Source organism: Cebus imitator, unplaced genomic scaffold (genome assembly GCF_001604975.1).
Source record: "Cebus imitator isolate Cc_AM_T3 unplaced genomic scaffold, Cebus_imitator-1.0 Scaffold110, whole genome shotgun sequence".
Taxonomy (NCBI): Eukaryota; Metazoa; Chordata; class Mammalia; order Primates; family Cebidae; genus Cebus; species Cebus imitator.
The window spans coordinates 4416741-4435218 of NW_016107425.1; the positions used below are offsets into that span (position 1 = coordinate 4416741).

The 18478-nt window shown below is 37.9% G+C and overlaps 1 protein-coding gene across 5 annotated transcripts in view; it reads right to left on the minus strand.

Moving 5' to 3' along the window:
* The window catches only part of GPR155 (G protein-coupled receptor 155), a 41331-nt gene that overhangs the window by 10331 nt on the left and 12522 nt on the right, over nucleotides 1–18478 (minus strand). For all 5 annotated transcript variants that reach the window (XM_017538250.2, XM_017538246.2, XM_017538249.2 and 2 more), the window contains 9 exons: nucleotides 17037–17436; nucleotides 14814–14979; nucleotides 13369–13524; nucleotides 11053–11136; nucleotides 10304–10421; nucleotides 5190–5274; nucleotides 5004–5094; nucleotides 3499–3709; nucleotides 2603–2707 (listed from right to left, as the gene is read on the minus strand). In XM_017538250.2, the coding sequence (XP_017393739.1) occupies nucleotides 2603–2707; nucleotides 3499–3709; nucleotides 5004–5094; nucleotides 5190–5274; nucleotides 10304–10421; nucleotides 11053–11136; nucleotides 13369–13524; nucleotides 14814–14979; nucleotides 17037–17436 (1416 nt within the window). The remainder of the gene's footprint in view (nucleotides 1–2602; nucleotides 2708–3498; nucleotides 3710–5003; nucleotides 5095–5189; nucleotides 5275–10303; nucleotides 10422–11052; nucleotides 11137–13368; nucleotides 13525–14813; nucleotides 14980–17036; nucleotides 17437–18478) is intronic.

Sequence of the window (18478 nt, forward strand, 5' to 3'; positions counted from 1 at the left end):
CCACCAGAAAAACCCCACAATTCTATAGCTCTTGCCCTCGACCTAAAAGAAAAAAAATTTGTATTTCCTAAAGCATTTTAGAAAAGGCCATGTATACCTGTTAAACATGGTCTAGCTGTTGCTAATAGCATGGAAGTAGCTTCATAATGTTGCTTAGTAAAATGAAAGTAGGTTGCCAAACTGTCTCTGTAATATGATCCTATTTTAATAAAAATTATTTATATATATATGTGTGGAAAAATTCTGGAAGTATACCTATATATAATAAATCTGGTTTTAAAATATTATGTACAGGCCAGGTGCAGTGGCTCATGCCTGTAATCCCAGCACTTTGGGAGGCTGAGCTGGGCAGATCACTTGAGGTCAGGAGTTTGCGATCAGCCTGGCCAGCATGGTGAAACTCTGTCTCTATTAAAAATACAAAAAAATTTAGCTGGGCGTGGTGGCAGGTGCCTGTAATCCCAGCTACTTGGGAGGCTGAGGCAGGAGAATTGCTTGAACCCAGGTGGCAGAGGTTGCAGTGAGCCAAGATCACGCCACTGCACTCCAGCTTGGGTGACAGAGCAAGACTTCATCTAACATGTATACAGAGAGTACAGATATTACAAAAATGGATAAAAATAAATCTGTCTTTCATTTGCTTTTTCACACATGGTTGCCATTTAACAATCTAAATGTGACACTTACTTTTGCTTTTGTACTATGCCAAGGAGAATGAATTATATTGTCAACTATAAAAATTCTAATTTGCCAATGGTTTAATTTCCTGGACTTTAGGTTTAGGAATGATACTAAATTGTACAATTAGATGAAGTCCCTATACAATGGATCTCATTCTATATAATTTTTATAAAATAACATCAGAAAATCCAAGCCCCTATAATTTAAGATAATTTTCAAGAATCAACTTTTTGTTTGTTTTTGAGACAGGGTCTTCCTCTGTTGCTCAGATGTGATCATGGCCTATTGCAGCCTCAGCCTCCTGGGCTCAAGTGATCCTCCCACCTCAGCCTCCTGAGTAGCTTGGATTACAGGCATGAGCCACTGCACTCAGCTAATTTTTTTTGATTCTTTGTAGAGACAGGGTCTGGCTATGTTGCCCATGCTGGTCTTGAACTCCTGGGCTCAAGCACAATCCTCCCACCTTGGCCTCCCAAAGTGCTGGGATTATAGGAGTGAGCCACTATGCTCAGCTGAAAATCAACATTATTAATGAAGAAAATGACAGATAAGCAAAGCCTGAGATTTGGGGAGGGAAAAAGAACTCTGCCAAATCAGATTACATGTTGAATTCGTTCATGGATTTTACTATTTCTCCCTACATTGTGTAGGGAGAAAACAATAAGAAGAAAGCCTTGGAAATTCTGATATAAAGAAACAATTTTAGAAAAAAGGCAGACACATAAAACAAAGACATTTTAACTGCCATAAAGGGTTTCTTGTAAAAGAAAAAAAAGACAGTGACTGCTTGATTGCTGATATGTTTTAACACCTTTTTATGGAAATGTGAATTCTACTATTATTTAAGATTCATTCCTTGCCAACAGAGAGCAGCCAAATATAAATCCCATCTGAATAATAATAGTTACTACTGCTACTACATATTTTAATGAGCATTTTTCTATGCATACCACACACCATGCTAAGTGATTTGCATACATTGTTTCTTATAATCCTTACAATATTTCTTATATAAAAACATAATGCCTTTAGCAGTAATACTGTTGACATATGCCTTATCAAAAAGAGCGTTTTTGGGGGTTTCCTTTTTAGTTTTATTATAAATAAGTAAAATCAATAAAAAATGCATTGCAATTCCACATAAGCATGTTCAGTTGTTTTGAAAAATTTGAAATTTAGGCCACAAATGTAATTCAGTCTCTTGGTCAAAGGTTATTACTTTTAAAGGTGTTTGTTCCTTAAAATAATGGCAATATTTAAAGCATAAAGGTTCAAAATATAATTAGAACTAATTAATTAGTTCTGGTCCTGGAGGATGAGAGTTGGAGGAAAAGTCTCAGCTTCTAAAACAAGAAAAAGCCCTCCCTCTTCCCACATCCCACCAAAATGCCCTTTAGGGCAAACTTCCTGGATTTGTCACTTGGGTTAAATTTATTGGAAAATGTGTGTATGATACTACCTATTTCTGCTTTATGAGAACTTTATTATTTTAAGTGAGTATTCTATCTATGCACAATTATTCCCTATTAGTACTTTTTTAAATTGAGACAGAGTTTTGCTCTTGTTGCCCAGGCTGGAGTGCAATGGCACAATCTCAGCTCACTACAACATCTGTCTTTCAGGTTCAAGTGATTCTCCTGCCTCAGGCTCCCAAGTAGCTGGGATTACAGTCTCATGCCACCATGCCCGGTCTTGAACTCCTGATCTCAGGTGATCCACCCACCTTGGCCTCCCAAAGTTCTGGGATAACAGGCATGAGCCACTGTGCTCGGCCAGCACTTTTTTGCTCTTAACTGAGAATCTATATTATATTCTTGGTGTTTTTAGCTTTTGTAGATATCCTATGTAGGGTTCTTTCGACGGATCAGGATAAGGAATATTCTGTGCCTTAATCCCATCCCCATAGTCCAGGGGCACTTACTTTTCTCAAATGAAGGAATCACAGGCTCACTGGAGCTTGTGTTTGCTACTGGCTCTATTGATGAGCAGTGCAATTCACCATTTCCCATGGAGCAGGAGCAGCAACCTGTATCAATCAAATAGTATGTGAGAGTAGAGCCCAATTACAGCAGAAATGGACAATTTTAAGACATGCCAAAGAAAACAAAACAAAACCACTCACATGCACTTCCCATGTAGCCTCAATAGTTTTCACATGGTATCTATCCAAAAGTATCCAAATGTTCTCACTCACACGCAAAATATAAAAAACTTCATCTCAGAGTAGTGAATGTGGCCAGGCATGGTAGCTTATACCTGCTGCTTTGGGAGGCTGAGGTGGGAGGATCACTTGAGGCTAGGAATCTAAGACCAGCCGGGGCAACACAGCAAGACTCTGTGTTTACAAAACACTTTTTAAAAAATAGCTGGGCATGTTGGCATGTGCCTATAGTCCAGCTTCTTGGGAGGATGAGGTGGGAGGATTGCTTGAGCCCAGGATTTCAGGGTTACAGGGAGCAATGACTGCACCATTACACTCCAGCCTGGTGACAGAGCAAGACTGTTGAAGGAAGGAAGGAAGAAAGGGAGGGAGGGAAGGAGGGGAAAGGGAAAGGGAAATGGGAAGGGGAAGGGGAAAGGAACCTAAGGAAGGGAGGGAGAGAGGGAGGAGGGAGGGAGGGAAGGGGAAGGAAGGGGAAGGGGAGGTGGAGGGGAAGGGGAAGGGGAAGCATGTATCTTAAATGTTTTGTTTAAGGGAAACTTTCTTGAACTCTTTTGAATATCATAAGTACTTGTCAAATGAAGAATCTACATCATAGTCAACAAAATTGCTCGTAAAATTATTCATTTAAAAAAATAAAATTAAAAAGATCATACTTGTTTCTGGAATAGAGCTTGTAAAAAGTTCTGGTTCATTTATTGGTGCTGATCTCTCCTCAAAAGCAGTATTTCCAGGCTCCACTGCTTTGTGGCTCTGAGACTGGTCAAAACCTTCATAGCTTCCTGCTTGTGTGGTTCGGTTCATGCACATGAGCGATATGCCAGCTATCAGGATGCTGCAGAACAGGGTGACTGCTGTGGTGATCATCTGCCAATATGAGAAAAAGATACCAGGCCACTTTTCACAACTCCATCTTGATAATCTTAGGGTACATTTTTGATGAACAATATATCTCCACCGTTTTACATACTCTAGTACAGTGGTTCTTTTAAAAAGATAAGTGTATGCAGGGAATATAAGTTACTTGGAGAGAAATTGAGGTTTGCTTGTAGCCACACAAGGTCTTTAGATGTTTCTTTCATTGTACAGCAATTGGTTACCAGCACAGCCACTGGTTTCCTTTACAAGGCATCTAAATGATTTCTTTCAGATGTTTTCTTTACTTCTAAGTTTCTGTTCACTTTCTTGTATACTTCATGCATACTTCAGTCACTAGAGATGTTTTCATGTTAATCATATTAAAAATAAATAATTATAGCTAATATTTATGGAGCACTAACCAGATGCATAGTCTTATTCTCACAAAAACACAATAAATTTCAAAATTGCAAAACAGAAAAAAAGGGTAAGAAATCAAAATTATGTGGAAAGGTTTTTTAAAAACACACATCTTTGGACTCTACCCCTAAAGAATTTTGCAGGTCCCTTGGCTGAGTGCGGTGGCTCACACCTGCAATCCCAGCACTTTGGGAGGTTGAGGTGGGTGGATCACAAGGTCAGGACTTCAAGACCAGCCTGGCCAATATGGTGAAACCCAGACTCTACTAAAAATACAAAAATTAGGCACAGTGGCAGGCACCTGTAATTCCAGCTATTTGGGAGGCTGAGGCAGGAGAATCATTTGAACCCAGGAGGCAGAGGTTGCAGTGAGCCAAGATCACGCCACTGTACTCCAGCCTGGGCGAGAGTAAGACTCTGTCTCAAAATAAAAATACAAATAATAAAAAAAAAAGAATTCTGCAGTTCCCACAAGCCTCCTACTCTATAGCTTTTCAAGCATACTTTTCCTAGATACATTTTGTCCTGAAATTTATATTTATGATAGGATTAAGAGTCAGGAATTTGACGTTTATCATTACTGCTAACTTATTAAATGGTTTTAAATCAATCACTCTTTTCTCCAGTAGAGGAAACACAATCCCTCAGTGTGTTTAAAAACATTCAAAACGTTTTAAGCATTTAGAAATCTTCAACTAAAAATGGACTTAAACGTGTAAAATGTTAATGTTGTAGGTGAGACAAAGTGGCAGAGGATCACCAATGTGATATGCAATAAACTGAAATAGATTTTCAAAGTTAATTTTAACGTAAGTCTAGCAAGGCACATTAAAAAGCTAACGAGACATTCTCGAGAACAGAACTGCCAATAAGCTCTTCCCACCTGTTCTTTTCCATAAAAGAAGGCGGAGTCAATGCTATCTCCATTGTGTTTTCCGGTTATCAAAAGAACACCAACAAGGAGAGCAGGAATTCTGTAATCACAATGGTTATTAGGAGAGAAAAAGAAAGGATGAGTAGTAACTGTGTATATGGAAACATGTAAGAAAACAGAGCACTACCAACTTACCCCCAGCCAGATATGATGATGATTCCAACAGGAATTTGTACCCTCTCTCGCTTTTTCAAAAGAAACAAAGAAATTGCTAGAAGTCCTGAGAACAAGAAAATTGAAAGAGAGACAATTACTCAACATTACTCGGACTTCATGGAACTTTACATCCTTTTTATTTTTTCAAACTAAGCTTATTTCGTAGTAGTCTGTGTTTTTTGCTTTAGAATTTATTCCTTCTAAATAAATGCTATCTCCAATATTTTGAAGCAAGTTTTAATTTAAAATTATTCATGCTTTCCCTCATATATTATTTTTTTACTCAAATCTTTATCTCTGTGAGGATTTATTTTTTTTTTTGGTTTTTTGTTTGTTTTTTAGATAGGGTCTCCTCTGTTGCCCAGGCTGGAGTGCAGAGGTGTGATCACAGCTCCCTGCAGCCTCGACTTCCAGGATTCAAGTGATCCTCCCACCTCAGCCTCCTGATTAGCTGGGACCACAGCCATATGCCACCTTGCCTGGCTAATTAAAAATTTGTTTTGTAAAGACAGAGTCACACTATGTTGCCCAGGCTGTTCTTGAACTCCTGAGCTCAGGAGATCTTCCCATCTCTGTCTCCCAAAGTGCTGGGATTACAGGCACGAGCCATTGCATCTGTGGAAGTATTTCTTTCCAAAAGCCCTAATCATTTTATTGTTTTGACTCATGTGTTTGGAATCTAAGTATAATAGAAAAACATTTTTTTTTTCTTTAGACAGAGTCTTACTCTGTCACCCAGGCTGGAGTTCAGTGGCATGATCTCAGTTCACTGCAACCTTTGACTCCCTGGTTAAAGCAATTTTCATGTCTTAGCCATACGAGTAGCTGGGATTACAGAAGTGTACCACCACACCAGGCTAATTTTGTAATTTTAGTAGAGATGGGGTTTCACCACGTTGGCCATGCTGGTCTTGAACTCCTGGTCTCAAGTGATGCACCCGCCTTGGCCTCCCAAAGTTCTGGAATTACAGGCATGAGCCACTGGGCCCTGCTGAAGAACATAACTGAATATGGAACAATTCGAAAAATAAAAACACCCACCTCTTCTGGTGCTAAGAAGCATTGGCAGGCCTAACACTTTGGGAGGCCGAGGCAGGCAGATCACCTGAGGTCAGGACTTCGAGACCAGCCTGACCAACATAGAGAAACCCTGTCTCTATTAAAAATAGGAAATTAGCTGGGTGTGGTGGCGCATGCCTGTAATCTCACTACTCAGGAGGCTAAGGCAGGAGAATTGCTTGAACCTGGGAGGTGGAAGCTGCGGTGAGCCAAGATTGCGCCATTGCACTTCAGCCTGAGCAACAAGAGCGAAACTCCGACTCAAAACAAAACAAAACAAAAAACAGAAGTATGGGCAACTCTTACCCAGGTTATGTTTTTCGAAAACACCTTAAGTGTAATGATAGCGCTTAATATAAACACACTCTGAATACAAACACAAATGTTTTGAAGTTCTTGAACTTTCCTTATAACTTACATACAATTATTTATTCAAGTAACATTTTATTTAATAAATTCTACATAGTTGTAAGATCTTAGAACTTTAGAGTTGAAAGGGACCTCTATTTTAAATTAGCACCTTCATTTTATAGATGTGGAAATGAGGGTTTGCCCAAGTCATGTAGCCAGCAGAGGGCAGAGTGGGACTAGAAACCTAGTCTTTTGACACAAGCTAAATTCTTCCTTTCTTGAGTCAGTTTCCCAAACTCAGGTTTGTGGACCCCTAGGGTGCCTAAGACATATTCTTCAGGATCTGGAAATTTCTATGAGAAATTTTAAGTTTTTTGTTTTTTCTTCAATGGTAGTCCTCTGTGTATCCACCTTGTAACCAACGTGCAGTCTCGTGATTTCAGAATTTACATTGGGTTTATTTTCATTTATTTTTGAGATGGAGTCCCATTCTGTTGTCCAGGTTGGAGTGCAGTGGCACAGTCATAGCTCAAAATTCTGGGCTCAAGGGATCCTCTTGCTTCAGCCTCCTGAGTAGCTGGGACTACAGGCCTGCACCAGCATGCCCAGCTAATTTTCAATTTTTTTTTTTTTTTTTTTTTTTTTTTTTTTTTTTTTTTTTTTTTTTTTTGTGAGATGAAGTCTTGCTTTGTCACCCAGGCTGGAATTCAGTGGCATGATCTTGGCTCACTGCAACCTCTGCCTCCCAGGTTCAAGGAATTCCCTGCCTAAGCCTCCTCTGTAGCTGGGATTACAGGCACCCACCATCACATCTGACTAATTTTTGTGTTTTTATTAGAGACAGGGTTTCACCATCTTGGCCTGGCTTGTCTTGAACTCCTGACCTCATGATCCACCACCTAGGCCTCCCAAAGTGCTGGAATTAAAGGCGTGAGCCACCGCACCCTGCCTAATTTTCAAATTTTTTAGAGGGAGAAAGTCTTACTATGTTGCCCAGGCTACTCTTGAACTCCTGGCCTCAAGCGATCCTCTAGCCTGGATTTCCCAAAGTGTTGGGATTACAGGCATGAGCCACTGTGCCTGTCCAGACCTTATATTGGGTTTCATATTAAGTTTGAGTCAAGTGAAGGCCAAATGATATTACAACACACAGTCCAAATGAAGTGGTAGTTTGAAGAAAGAAAATCAGTAAGATAACAAGGTCAAAACCCCAATACAGAAGTAAAGGCAAGACAAAAAAGCTACAGCAATGAGTTCCATTTTATGTGTCAAGCTGTGATTTACATTAGCAAAACAAGATCCTTTGTCATATTAATTTATGTTGCTAATTAGAATTACTTGGTTTGTAGTTTTGTTTGAATAGAATCTGTGAATTTGCTTTGGTTTTAGAATTGGATATTTCTATGAGAAATTTTAAGCTGTAAAGAATATATACCTAGATTTATGATTGTACAGGTCAAAGAACACTGTGTTAGAATTAATATAAATTGACATAGAGGTCCTTGAGAATTGGTTTTCTTTACCACTGTTCCTCCCTCAATCCATTTGTACACTGTATAGTTGCAGTGCCAGGGAAACAAGTAACCAGCCACAAAAGGGTGCCATCTGTGTTACAGCAGCAAAGGCAGTCTTTAAAATTCTAATGTGCTTCACTCCAGCCTTGTGAAAAGAACTATATACAAACAGGCAGAATCCAGCTAGCCCTGGATCTCTCAGTGAAGAAGCTGTGAGAGCTTCTGCCTAAATCAGTCTAACTTTCTGGGTCTATTTCTCAGTTTGCAAAATGAAGGATTTAAATTAGACCAGTGTTTCCTAAGGTGTAGAGATTATAGATGTCACAAAGGTGAAAATGTTTTGACTGGTTATACATTTATTTTAATGTACATTTAAAAAAATTAATAAGCAAATGAAACCTGGGATTTTATTGATATAAGGCTCAACTGATTAAAGAAAAAAGCAAATCAATTTTAAGGAAAAAAGAACAAGTAGTATGTAGATATGGCGAAAACTGTGAGGATGGTATGAAAATGAGTAAAGCTAAAAATGATCAAATGGGATGATTTAAAATGACATTTTCAGGTCTAAAATTCTGCAATAGCATAATAATCTGATAGTTAAAGGGCACTTTTATTAGGTTTAGGGAATTCAGAACAACTTATTTGAATAGATTTTGCCATGCATGCTTGAAGAGGGTTTCAGAGAGACTTAGGGCCTTTAATAGATTGATCTAGTTGCTGCTCTCTTATTCTGATTATAAAGTTAACCTGAATAACCCTAGTTAAAGTTAGTCCACTGATATTTTGAAATATAAAGTCTTTAGGCTCTTTTAACTTGACATCGCGTAAAAACTCATGCTATGCAAGATGCACTTGCCTTTAAGAAGCACAAACCATCTTCTGTTTGTGCTAAATTTTTCATTCTGTGAGTCCTCACCACATTGTTGCTTCACTTCAAAAGGCTGTTGACTGAGATGGGACCTGCTTTTGATCCTGAAAGCATGAAATCAAAGGTCCATCCTTTGCAGCCACTTCCTGACACCTGCCTCCTACCGTTCTACTATTTCCTTTCATGTGCTATTTTACACGTTCAAATTTGTAGGATGAATATAAAATAGCCAGACAGAATTTTTCACAAACATACCAGAATGTATACATCCAAATAAATATTACACTTCAACACAGCAATGTGCTAGAACATTTCGGATATCATTTTTGGAGCCAGTTGAAAGGAGAAACAGTCTTTCTCATTAGGTCCTTTTCTCTGTCTTTTTATTCCCCTAGTTTTCTTGTTCTCATATTACCTCTAATCCTTCTATTTAATAACACAGTTCCATTTGTTTAGTGCCTACCATGTACCAGACATAAATATTCACATTTCATTTCATCCTTAAAATAACTCCGTAAGGTGCTGTAGCCCAATTTTACAGATGAGGAAACTGACATTTCAAAAGTTAAGTAGGCCAGGTGCAGTGGCTCACGCCTGTAATCCCAACACTTTGGGAGGCCGAGGTAGGTGGATCACAAGTCAGAAGTTCGAGACCAGCCTGGCCAACATGGTGAAATCCCCCATCTCTACTAAAAATAGAAAAATTAGCCAGGCATGCTGTCAGGCACGCTGTCAGGCACCTGTAATCCGAGCCACTTGGGAGGCTGAGGCGGGAGAATCACTTGAACCCGGGAGGCGGAAGTTGCAGTGAGCCAAGATCATATCACTGCACTCCAGCCTGGGTGTCAGAGTGAGATTCCATCTCAAAAAAAAAAAAAAAAATGTTAAGTAATCTGCATGAGGCAGAGCCAGAGCCAGAATTTCCCTGCTCAGCAGGACTCAATAATAAGCTCTGGAACACACCTCATGCATCTTGCCCATTCCCTCCTTTCTCCATCTGCCTCTAGTGTTTGCCCTGTTGTCTTCAAAAGGGAGCAGCACTGACAGCAGCCTAGAGCCATAGGCCCTGGGGAAAAGGACCACATGACTGGACAAGGCCCTGAGCTCCGGCAGGAATAGAGTACATTAGGAAACAGAACTCAGCTTTGCTGATGGCTTCTGTGGGTGGGCTGATCTGCTTCAGTGCATGCCTTGATCCTATACTACCAGACTTCAAATAGATTACTAGAAGCTCAGGTCTATTAGGAATGGAGTGGGATGGGGAACAGACTTCAATTTTCATTCACAATGCAACTCACCTGTCCACAGGTAGGTGCTATAGAGGGAACTGTACAATAGAACAAACACCAAAATTTGTCCAACAAAATTTTTTTCTTTAACAAAATTCCATATCATCATTCCAGCACAGACAATAGACTAAGGAAAAATTAAAAGACTTTGTAAATAGCTAAGAAAACCATATAATTCAATACTGTAACAGAAAATTCCAATTAAGCCAGTCATATTCATGTTTCATTCACAGCAAACATAATTGTTCATTTAAAATTTTTTATGAATAATTACAAGTATTCCATACTACTTATACTAAAACTTCAAGCTTTACGTTAAAAATTATTTTTATACAAAGCCTTTGACAATATACATATTCAATTGAAACAGATGACTACATTTTAAATATTAATCTTATACCTGTATTTAGTAATGGCTTAAATTAAAATTGCTAAAGTTTTTTTCCATTATAATTTGAGACATGCAAGGATTAGAAAAATAAGACTGTGAAAGTTCAATTATTAATAATTCAATTGTTTCTATTAAAAAATGCAAAGTTATCATTGAATGTAATTATTAGCCTCAGCTTTAGATAATTTAAGACATTTTGCAATATTAAATATGTTAGGCACATACTAATTGTAATCAAACTATAATTGACTGCATTTGGTAATACTTCTGACTTTATAACTGAGAAAACCTAGCAAAGTTATTATTCCTCTATAATAGAATAATCCATGAGAAAAACATAGCTCTAAATATCAGTAGTTTTACTAACCTGAGCAATGAGTAAATTAGTTGTAAGCATATGAGGAAGCTGTTTATATTTCTTGCTCAAAAGAAGAATAGCCAGAGACCAGATCTTGAAGACAAAAGGTTCAAACATTATTTGTTTCTTAATATTTATAATCATAATTAAATAACATAATAATTAGCTTCTTAAAATAACCCTCTTTATCCTGGTTCAGAAAGAATTTCCAATATTTTATTTAACCTGTCTGGTTCCAAAAAGGTAAATTATTATAGCCAATGTAAAATAACAAGCATGGAGAGATCCCATAATAAATTAACTCTCCAAAAATTACAGAGAATTTAAGAACTGATATGGCCAGTCATAGTGGCTTACGCCTGTAATCCCAGCACTTTGGGAGGCCAAGGTGGGCAGATCATGAGGTCAGGAGTTTGAGACCAGCCCAGCCAACATAGTGAAACCTCATGTCTATTAAAAATACAAAAATTAGCCAGGTGTGGTGGCAGGCACCTGTAATCACAGCTACTAGGGAGGCTGAGGCAGGAGAACTGCTTGAACCCAAGAGGCAGAGGTTGCCGTGAGCCAAGATCATGCCACTGCACCAGCCTGGGTGACAGAGCAAGACTCTGTCTCAAAAAACAAACAAACAAAAAGAACAAATGCCTTGGCCAGGCAGAGTGACTTAGGAGTTCGAGACCAGCCTGACCAACATGGTGAAACTCGCATCTCTACTGGGTGTGGTGGCACATGCCTGTAATCCCAGCTACTTGGGAGGCTAATGCAAGAGAATTGCTTGAAACCCGTGAGGCAGCAGTAGAAGTGAGCTGAGCCAAGATCATGCCACTGCACTCCAGCCTGAGTGACAGAGGAACACTCTATCTCAAAAAAATAATAAAAAAAAAGAACTAATGCCTTGACCAGGGCCATGTTCTAACTATGGCTACCTTCAGTGTCTGGGGTGGGACAAAGGGTCACAGACAACTATTCAGGAAAGGAGCTTTAGTGGGAGTTAGTTATAAGTTATATTAAAACATATACATGTTTTAATATAAGTTTTTTCTATTTCCACCACATTGGCTCATGGGATATCTAAATGCCAGGCTGTTTCACTTCAAACAACACATAGCACCCACCTTTAAGATTAATCATCTTACATTCTCATGTTTTATTCTTTTTGTGTGTGTGACACAGAGTCTCATTGGAGTGCAGTGGTGCAATCTCAGGTTACTGAAACCTCTGCCTCCCAGGCTCAAGTGACTCTCATGCCTCAGCCACCCAAGTAGCTGGGATTACAGATGCGTACCACCATACCTGACTAGTTTTGTATTTTTGGTAGAGATAGGGTTTCTCCATGTTGGCCAGGCTGGTCTTGAACTCCTGGCCTCAAGTGATCTGCTGGCCTTGGCCTCCCAAAGTGCTGGGATTACAGGTATGAGCCATGGTGCCAAACCACATTCCTCATATTTTAAAGGATTGGGTTTCCATTCTACCTACATAGTGGCCAGGTAAGTATCCTGGCTGACTTCCTTCTTTCTTTCCTTATTGCCAAATGAAATGTATATGGTCTTTTTCTCCACTGCCCTGGGATGAATGGGTGTAGTAGATTTTAAGAATATGTGACAGAGGTGGAATTTCTTTAAAATTAATCACGCATTTATTTGTTACCAATATACATATTCACCCCCCATCTCCTTTCCTTTAACTGCTTTAACTGTACACATTGTCTTTTTTTCGGCCAGAATATCTGTAGTTTTACTAACATGAATTCAATAGGCCATTTCATCTGTAAGATACTCTAGCTATCATTGCTTAATTATTTAATTTTGAGTTAGATATATTCAATCTGAGAAGTAGCCAAAAGTTTCATTAACATTAAATAGGCTGTTGGACTTGATCTCAAAGATCCCTTCTGACCCCATGATTCCCATGATTCTAGAACAGCTAGGAATTCTATAGTGATTCATCATTTGCAGAATGCTTTTCATATATATTATTTCATTGAATCCCTTAAAACACTCATGGAAATATGTAAAATTATTGTCATTATTTTACAGCTGGAAAACAGAAGTTTAGAGAGGTTAAGGTGACTCTACAGAGACACATAGCTAGTTTATGAGAGGGCCAGGAAGAAAATCCAGGTCTGACTAAATCTCATGTCTTGTGTGCTACAAAACTCACTCCCAAATGGAAAGACGAAACTCAGTTAATCAGAAGGCTGATATTAGATTTTATGAGCAGGCTTTAGCTTTCTGAAACTAGATTTTTAAATTCCTTTCTATTACCAATCTATTCTCAAAGCTCACTCTGTGGTTTCCAATCATTTTGGCATGGCAACGTACTTACCAAGGAGATCAGGCTGACAATACTTATATCGAAACTAACATTCTGGATGGCATATGCCAATGGCTTAGGGTCCATAGTGGGAAAGGTCAGTAACCAGGCAGAAACGTACATGATGGGAGCAGACACAAATGTGCTTATCACCATCCCTGAGGTTATCTGCAAAAATGAAATCAAACAGAGGAGTTACAATCTCAATTAAATATATTTTAAACTTTAAATAATCAGGGCACACTAAAGCACTCTAAAATAAAGATGAGAGTTAGTAAAGATATTATAAAATCCAGCATGTTATCCAATACCATACTTTCTCTTTCTGAGAATCCTTAATAGAAAACACAATTAAGTTACCTTGGCTCCTCTTCCAATCTATGCTTAATTTATATTTATGCATAATAAATACTAGAAATTCCACTATTGATGGTTATCTTCTAGGTTCTAGAAAGTAAACCATAGTAATGATCATAAACTATAGGGCAAAAAAAAAAAAGGAATTCAAAAAGAAAAATTACTATGCAAATATTCATTTTACAGTTTAAATAACCAGAATTGACCTCCATTAAACAACTTAGTTCCTTATTATATTTTAAAATCATGTACTCTGATGCTGTAGATACCATGTACAATACATTTAGACACTGCTAATAATTTGGTGTCAATTGATTTTAGCTATTTGTTACAGTTGATTATGTGGTATTTTGCATCTGGTGCTTGAAACTATCAACCAATAAAACAGGCTTTTTTTTCTTCAAAATTTCAGTTACTTTTCTGTAAATAATTTTTAGGTTTCAGTATAAGTACAGAAATAAAATAACTAAAACCAAAAAAGACTAATAAAGAAGGTCATGGCTGACTAAAGATCCCAAATTAAATGACTGTTGTTACATTGTTACATGATGCCATTCCTTACAATGAGGTAGCTTATAGACATCAAATTTTTATAAAAAACAATGTTGCTTGCTCTGTCACCCGGGCTGGAGTGCAGTGGTACAATCTTAGCTCACGGCAACCTCTGCCTCCCGAATTCAAACAAATCTCATGCCTCAGCCGCCCAAGTAGCTGAGATTACAGGCATCTACCACCACACCCAGCTAATTTTTGTAGTTTTAGTAGAGATGGGGCTTCACCATGTTGGCCAGGCTGGTCTTGAACTCCCAGCCTCAAGTGATCTGCCCACCTTAACCTCCCAAAGTGCTGGGCCTCATAAAAAACAACATTGCTTTATATGTTTAGAAATTTAAAATGGGCTGGGCATGGTGGCTCATGCCTGTAATCCCAGCACTTTGGGAGGCTGAGGCAGAAGGCAGGAGTTTGAGACCAGCCTGAGGCAATGCAGACTCCATTAATTCATTAATTATGAATTAATGAAAAATTCATTTTTTTAAATGAATTAAAATTTTTTTTCCTACTAAACACACAATCAAACTTAGAAAGTAGTATATACATACAATTTCTACTTCCATGTTGAACTGTGTTGCAAAGATAGCCACTCCTGGTGCTACAGGAAAGACACCATACAGAAACGCGTAATTCGATAAACTTGTATGATTTACTACACTGTCGCCCTTGTCCAAGAGTTCCACCATTTCTCTGCACAGAAGTGGCAGCACCAGACTGAAGAAAAAAGAAAAACATCATTTACTTGATATCAAAGCACGCTGGTCCACAGTAGCAGACTGCTCTGGTGAATGTGGCATTAGGTTCTTCTCCTGCCCAGAAGGTATGTCTATTTGCATGCACATATTCTAGGCATGTCAACTTGGGCACATTTTGCTGAAAGAATCAAGAATTCAGTGTGGAGCCATTTAAAGGGTAACAATATTCTGGAAATATCTCACACATCAGGGATTAGGAGGGAAAAAATATTTTTTTGGTTCCACAAATATTTTTTTTTTTTTTTGCCAAACAATGGTAAAAGTTGCAATTCTAGCTACTTTCTTGCTTCCTCTATCGGTTTACTGAAATGTTCAAAGAAAGAAAGAAGGTTGACAATCTGAGTAAAAACTTATTTCAAGAGAATTACTAAACTTTTTTCTTTCAAAGTATTCTAGAGAGAGAGAAACTCCTTTTTTGAAAAAAAAAAAAAAAAGCTGAACCTTATCATGATTAGGGGTTGAAATGGTTCAGTTAATGGTAACAACAGTGCTCAATAAGATTCTAAAATCCTGTAGAAAAGTAGATATCTTCAAGTAGCTCTTCATCTTTGTAAATACCAAAAAATTTTAGCAAAGGGAACTAAAACAACTGAGAGCAGAAAACTAGTGAAATGCAGACCTGTTGAAGAGTCAATTATTAAACAAATCCTTCAGGATTCCAAAGAAAGAGCAAATCCATAGTAACTGAGAAAATGGGGCTCTCCTTCGAAATCAACAAGGCCAAGATTGATAACATTTTCATAGCAGCCCCAAACAAGCACTCTGGGATGGAGAAAAGAACTACTCTTATCTGTATTTTTTAATTAAAAAATTTAAATATCTAATAAGTATCAAAGATACCCCCAAAATCTTTAAAATTAGAATATTTAAATTCTACTTATAAGCCAAAGTTGATAATATCATTATTGTTAAAATTATACTTATTACTTCGGCAATACTAATACTTTATTTCTGAAGAGCATAACATCACAATAAATAATTTTCAGTACTTATATTCATTTTTATTATTATAAAAATATAAATATGTTGCACTGGTCTCATGAATATAACTGTCCATACACAAGGGGAATTCCACAGTTAAGTATGCCTCAAGTGCTTTGGGATAATCTTGCAGCAAAATTATGTCACCTGCACCATGAAGTAGAACTCCATGGCTAATGGACCAAGTAAGCTGAAGAACTATTAACTAAGAAGTTGAGGCCAGGTATGGTGGCTCATGCCTGTAACCCTACCACTTTGGGAGGCCGTGGCAGGCAGATTACCTGAGGTCAGGAGTTCAAGGTCAGGCTGGCCAACATGGTGAAACCCCATCTCTACTAAAAAATACAAAAATCAGTCAGGTGTGGTGGCAGGCACCTGTAATCTCAGCTACTTGGAGAATCACTTGAACCTCTGAGACGGAGGCTGCAGTGAGCCGAGGTTGCGCCACTGCACTCCAGCCTGAGTGACAAAGTAAGACTCCGTCTCAAACAAAAAAACAAAAAAGAAGGTGATAAGCATTTTTCATTTGGCAAGTCAGGATCATATGGCTGATAATAATCATTCACATTGACTTAGCTATATTTAGAAAGTTTAGCCAACCTCAGAACTACAAAACACTTTTCCTAAATTCATGAAAAATAATTATATTATAAAGTATTGTTCTCGTTATTACTAAGATGCTTTTGTCTTTAGAATCTTCATGGATCTGGAAAAGTCAGAAATGCTGCAAAATTTATTGGAAAATACTGTTAAACTGGGACATGAGGAGATACTGAGTAAACTTTATGTAAAAGCTGAAGGGAAACCGATTGTCTTTACCTTCTGACAGTGAAATGGAAAGAACAAGCTGCAGGGGATAAGGAAACGACTTTCCACAATACACCAACATCACATCTTCCTTTAACTCACAACTACTCTACAAGGAGGGATTATTAATATTCAAAGGGGAAAATGGTTGCAGATCCACACCCCGATGAATTGGCTAAATACGAATTCCAAAAAGCACAATTCTCAAGTTAAATAAGTGATACTTACAGTTTAGCTGTGATGAGAAGAATTAGTACAACAAATGCTGACTTCTTCAGTCTCTTTATTTTTCCTACCATCGTGAGACCAAGATAAAATAGGGCTGATCCAGAAAAAGAATTTCCAAGTCCATCAAGAAAATTTTCTACATATACAGGTACCTTTCGATCAAGAATAAAATTGAAGGCGATGCCAATGAAGACCATAAATACTATTGGGTTCTGTAATACACGCAGAAGTCCGAGTCCCACAATTTTTACTTTATTTTGAGAAGCATTTTGAGTGTCTTTCCACTTTTGGATTTCACAGAAGATAAAGCCTATAGGGTTTAACATCATAAGAGATATTGGTGCCACCAAATAAATGTACTGGAGATATTCTGGATATGTAGTTTGATATAAAGCTTCAACTGCAAAACAAGAATATTGATTTTTAAATGATGACCACAGAAATACAAATATATGTTATGTATATAACATTTTCTGTACTTAATTATAGCAATGATAAATTAACAAAATTTTCAAAATGACCCAAATAACCTATTTTTGAAAAGTACATTTTAGTAATAAAGCTGAAAAAAGAAAATGTAATAAATATAGCTTATAAAATGATAACCAAATTTAAACATTATTTTTAACCCTCACTAATTATTACTATCGGAGGGTTAAAATTGGTCTCCAAAATGGGCAGAATTATAGAATTTTCAGAAGAAACAATTCAAAGTAAAAATCTAGGGACAAACTAAACATTTAAGTAGTATTAGCAAAAATGTGATTTTTGGTATCCATGGAGAGAGCAGTTTTACTGGACTAATAAAAGACAGAAGTCAGGTCACAGAGGACTGAGAAGAGAGTTAGGAGATAAGGAAATAAAAAAGGAGCACAGATGTGATGGAGTCCACACCGTGGAAGAAAAGAAATGACGACAGGAGATGTTTGAGGCCTCTAGGAATTAGGGGCAGTTGGAGGTACAAGAGTTCAGAGAAAATCAGACAATAAGCAACTCAGTTAAATATTTCCCAGATGACTAGGGGACTTGGTGGCTGCAATGGAGTAAAGGAAAACATCACTGGAGACGAGGAGGTCAAGGAAATGACAGGGCAGAGAATTTCATGATAGTTCACAAGATAACGGCAAAACTTGAGATAAAGATGACAGTACATGGGATATGAATGAGGGGGCAGGCGCAGAATGAGGTCAGCAGGTAATAGCAGAGAGAATGAGTGGTCTAGCCAGAGGGCATGAACCTCAAAGTCGTTTTTAACAACAGAGCAGAGGGATGGTCTAGCAATGGTCCACAGTAGCTGTGAGGATGCCAGTCCAGCCTTCCACTGCTCATGTGGTGTCCTGGCAATGGGAAAGTGAACAACCTCCATTTGAGAAGGATGAAAAGGAATGAATGCTTTCAAAGAAGACTGGTAGAGATATCAAAGGAGTGGAGATAGAAAGGTA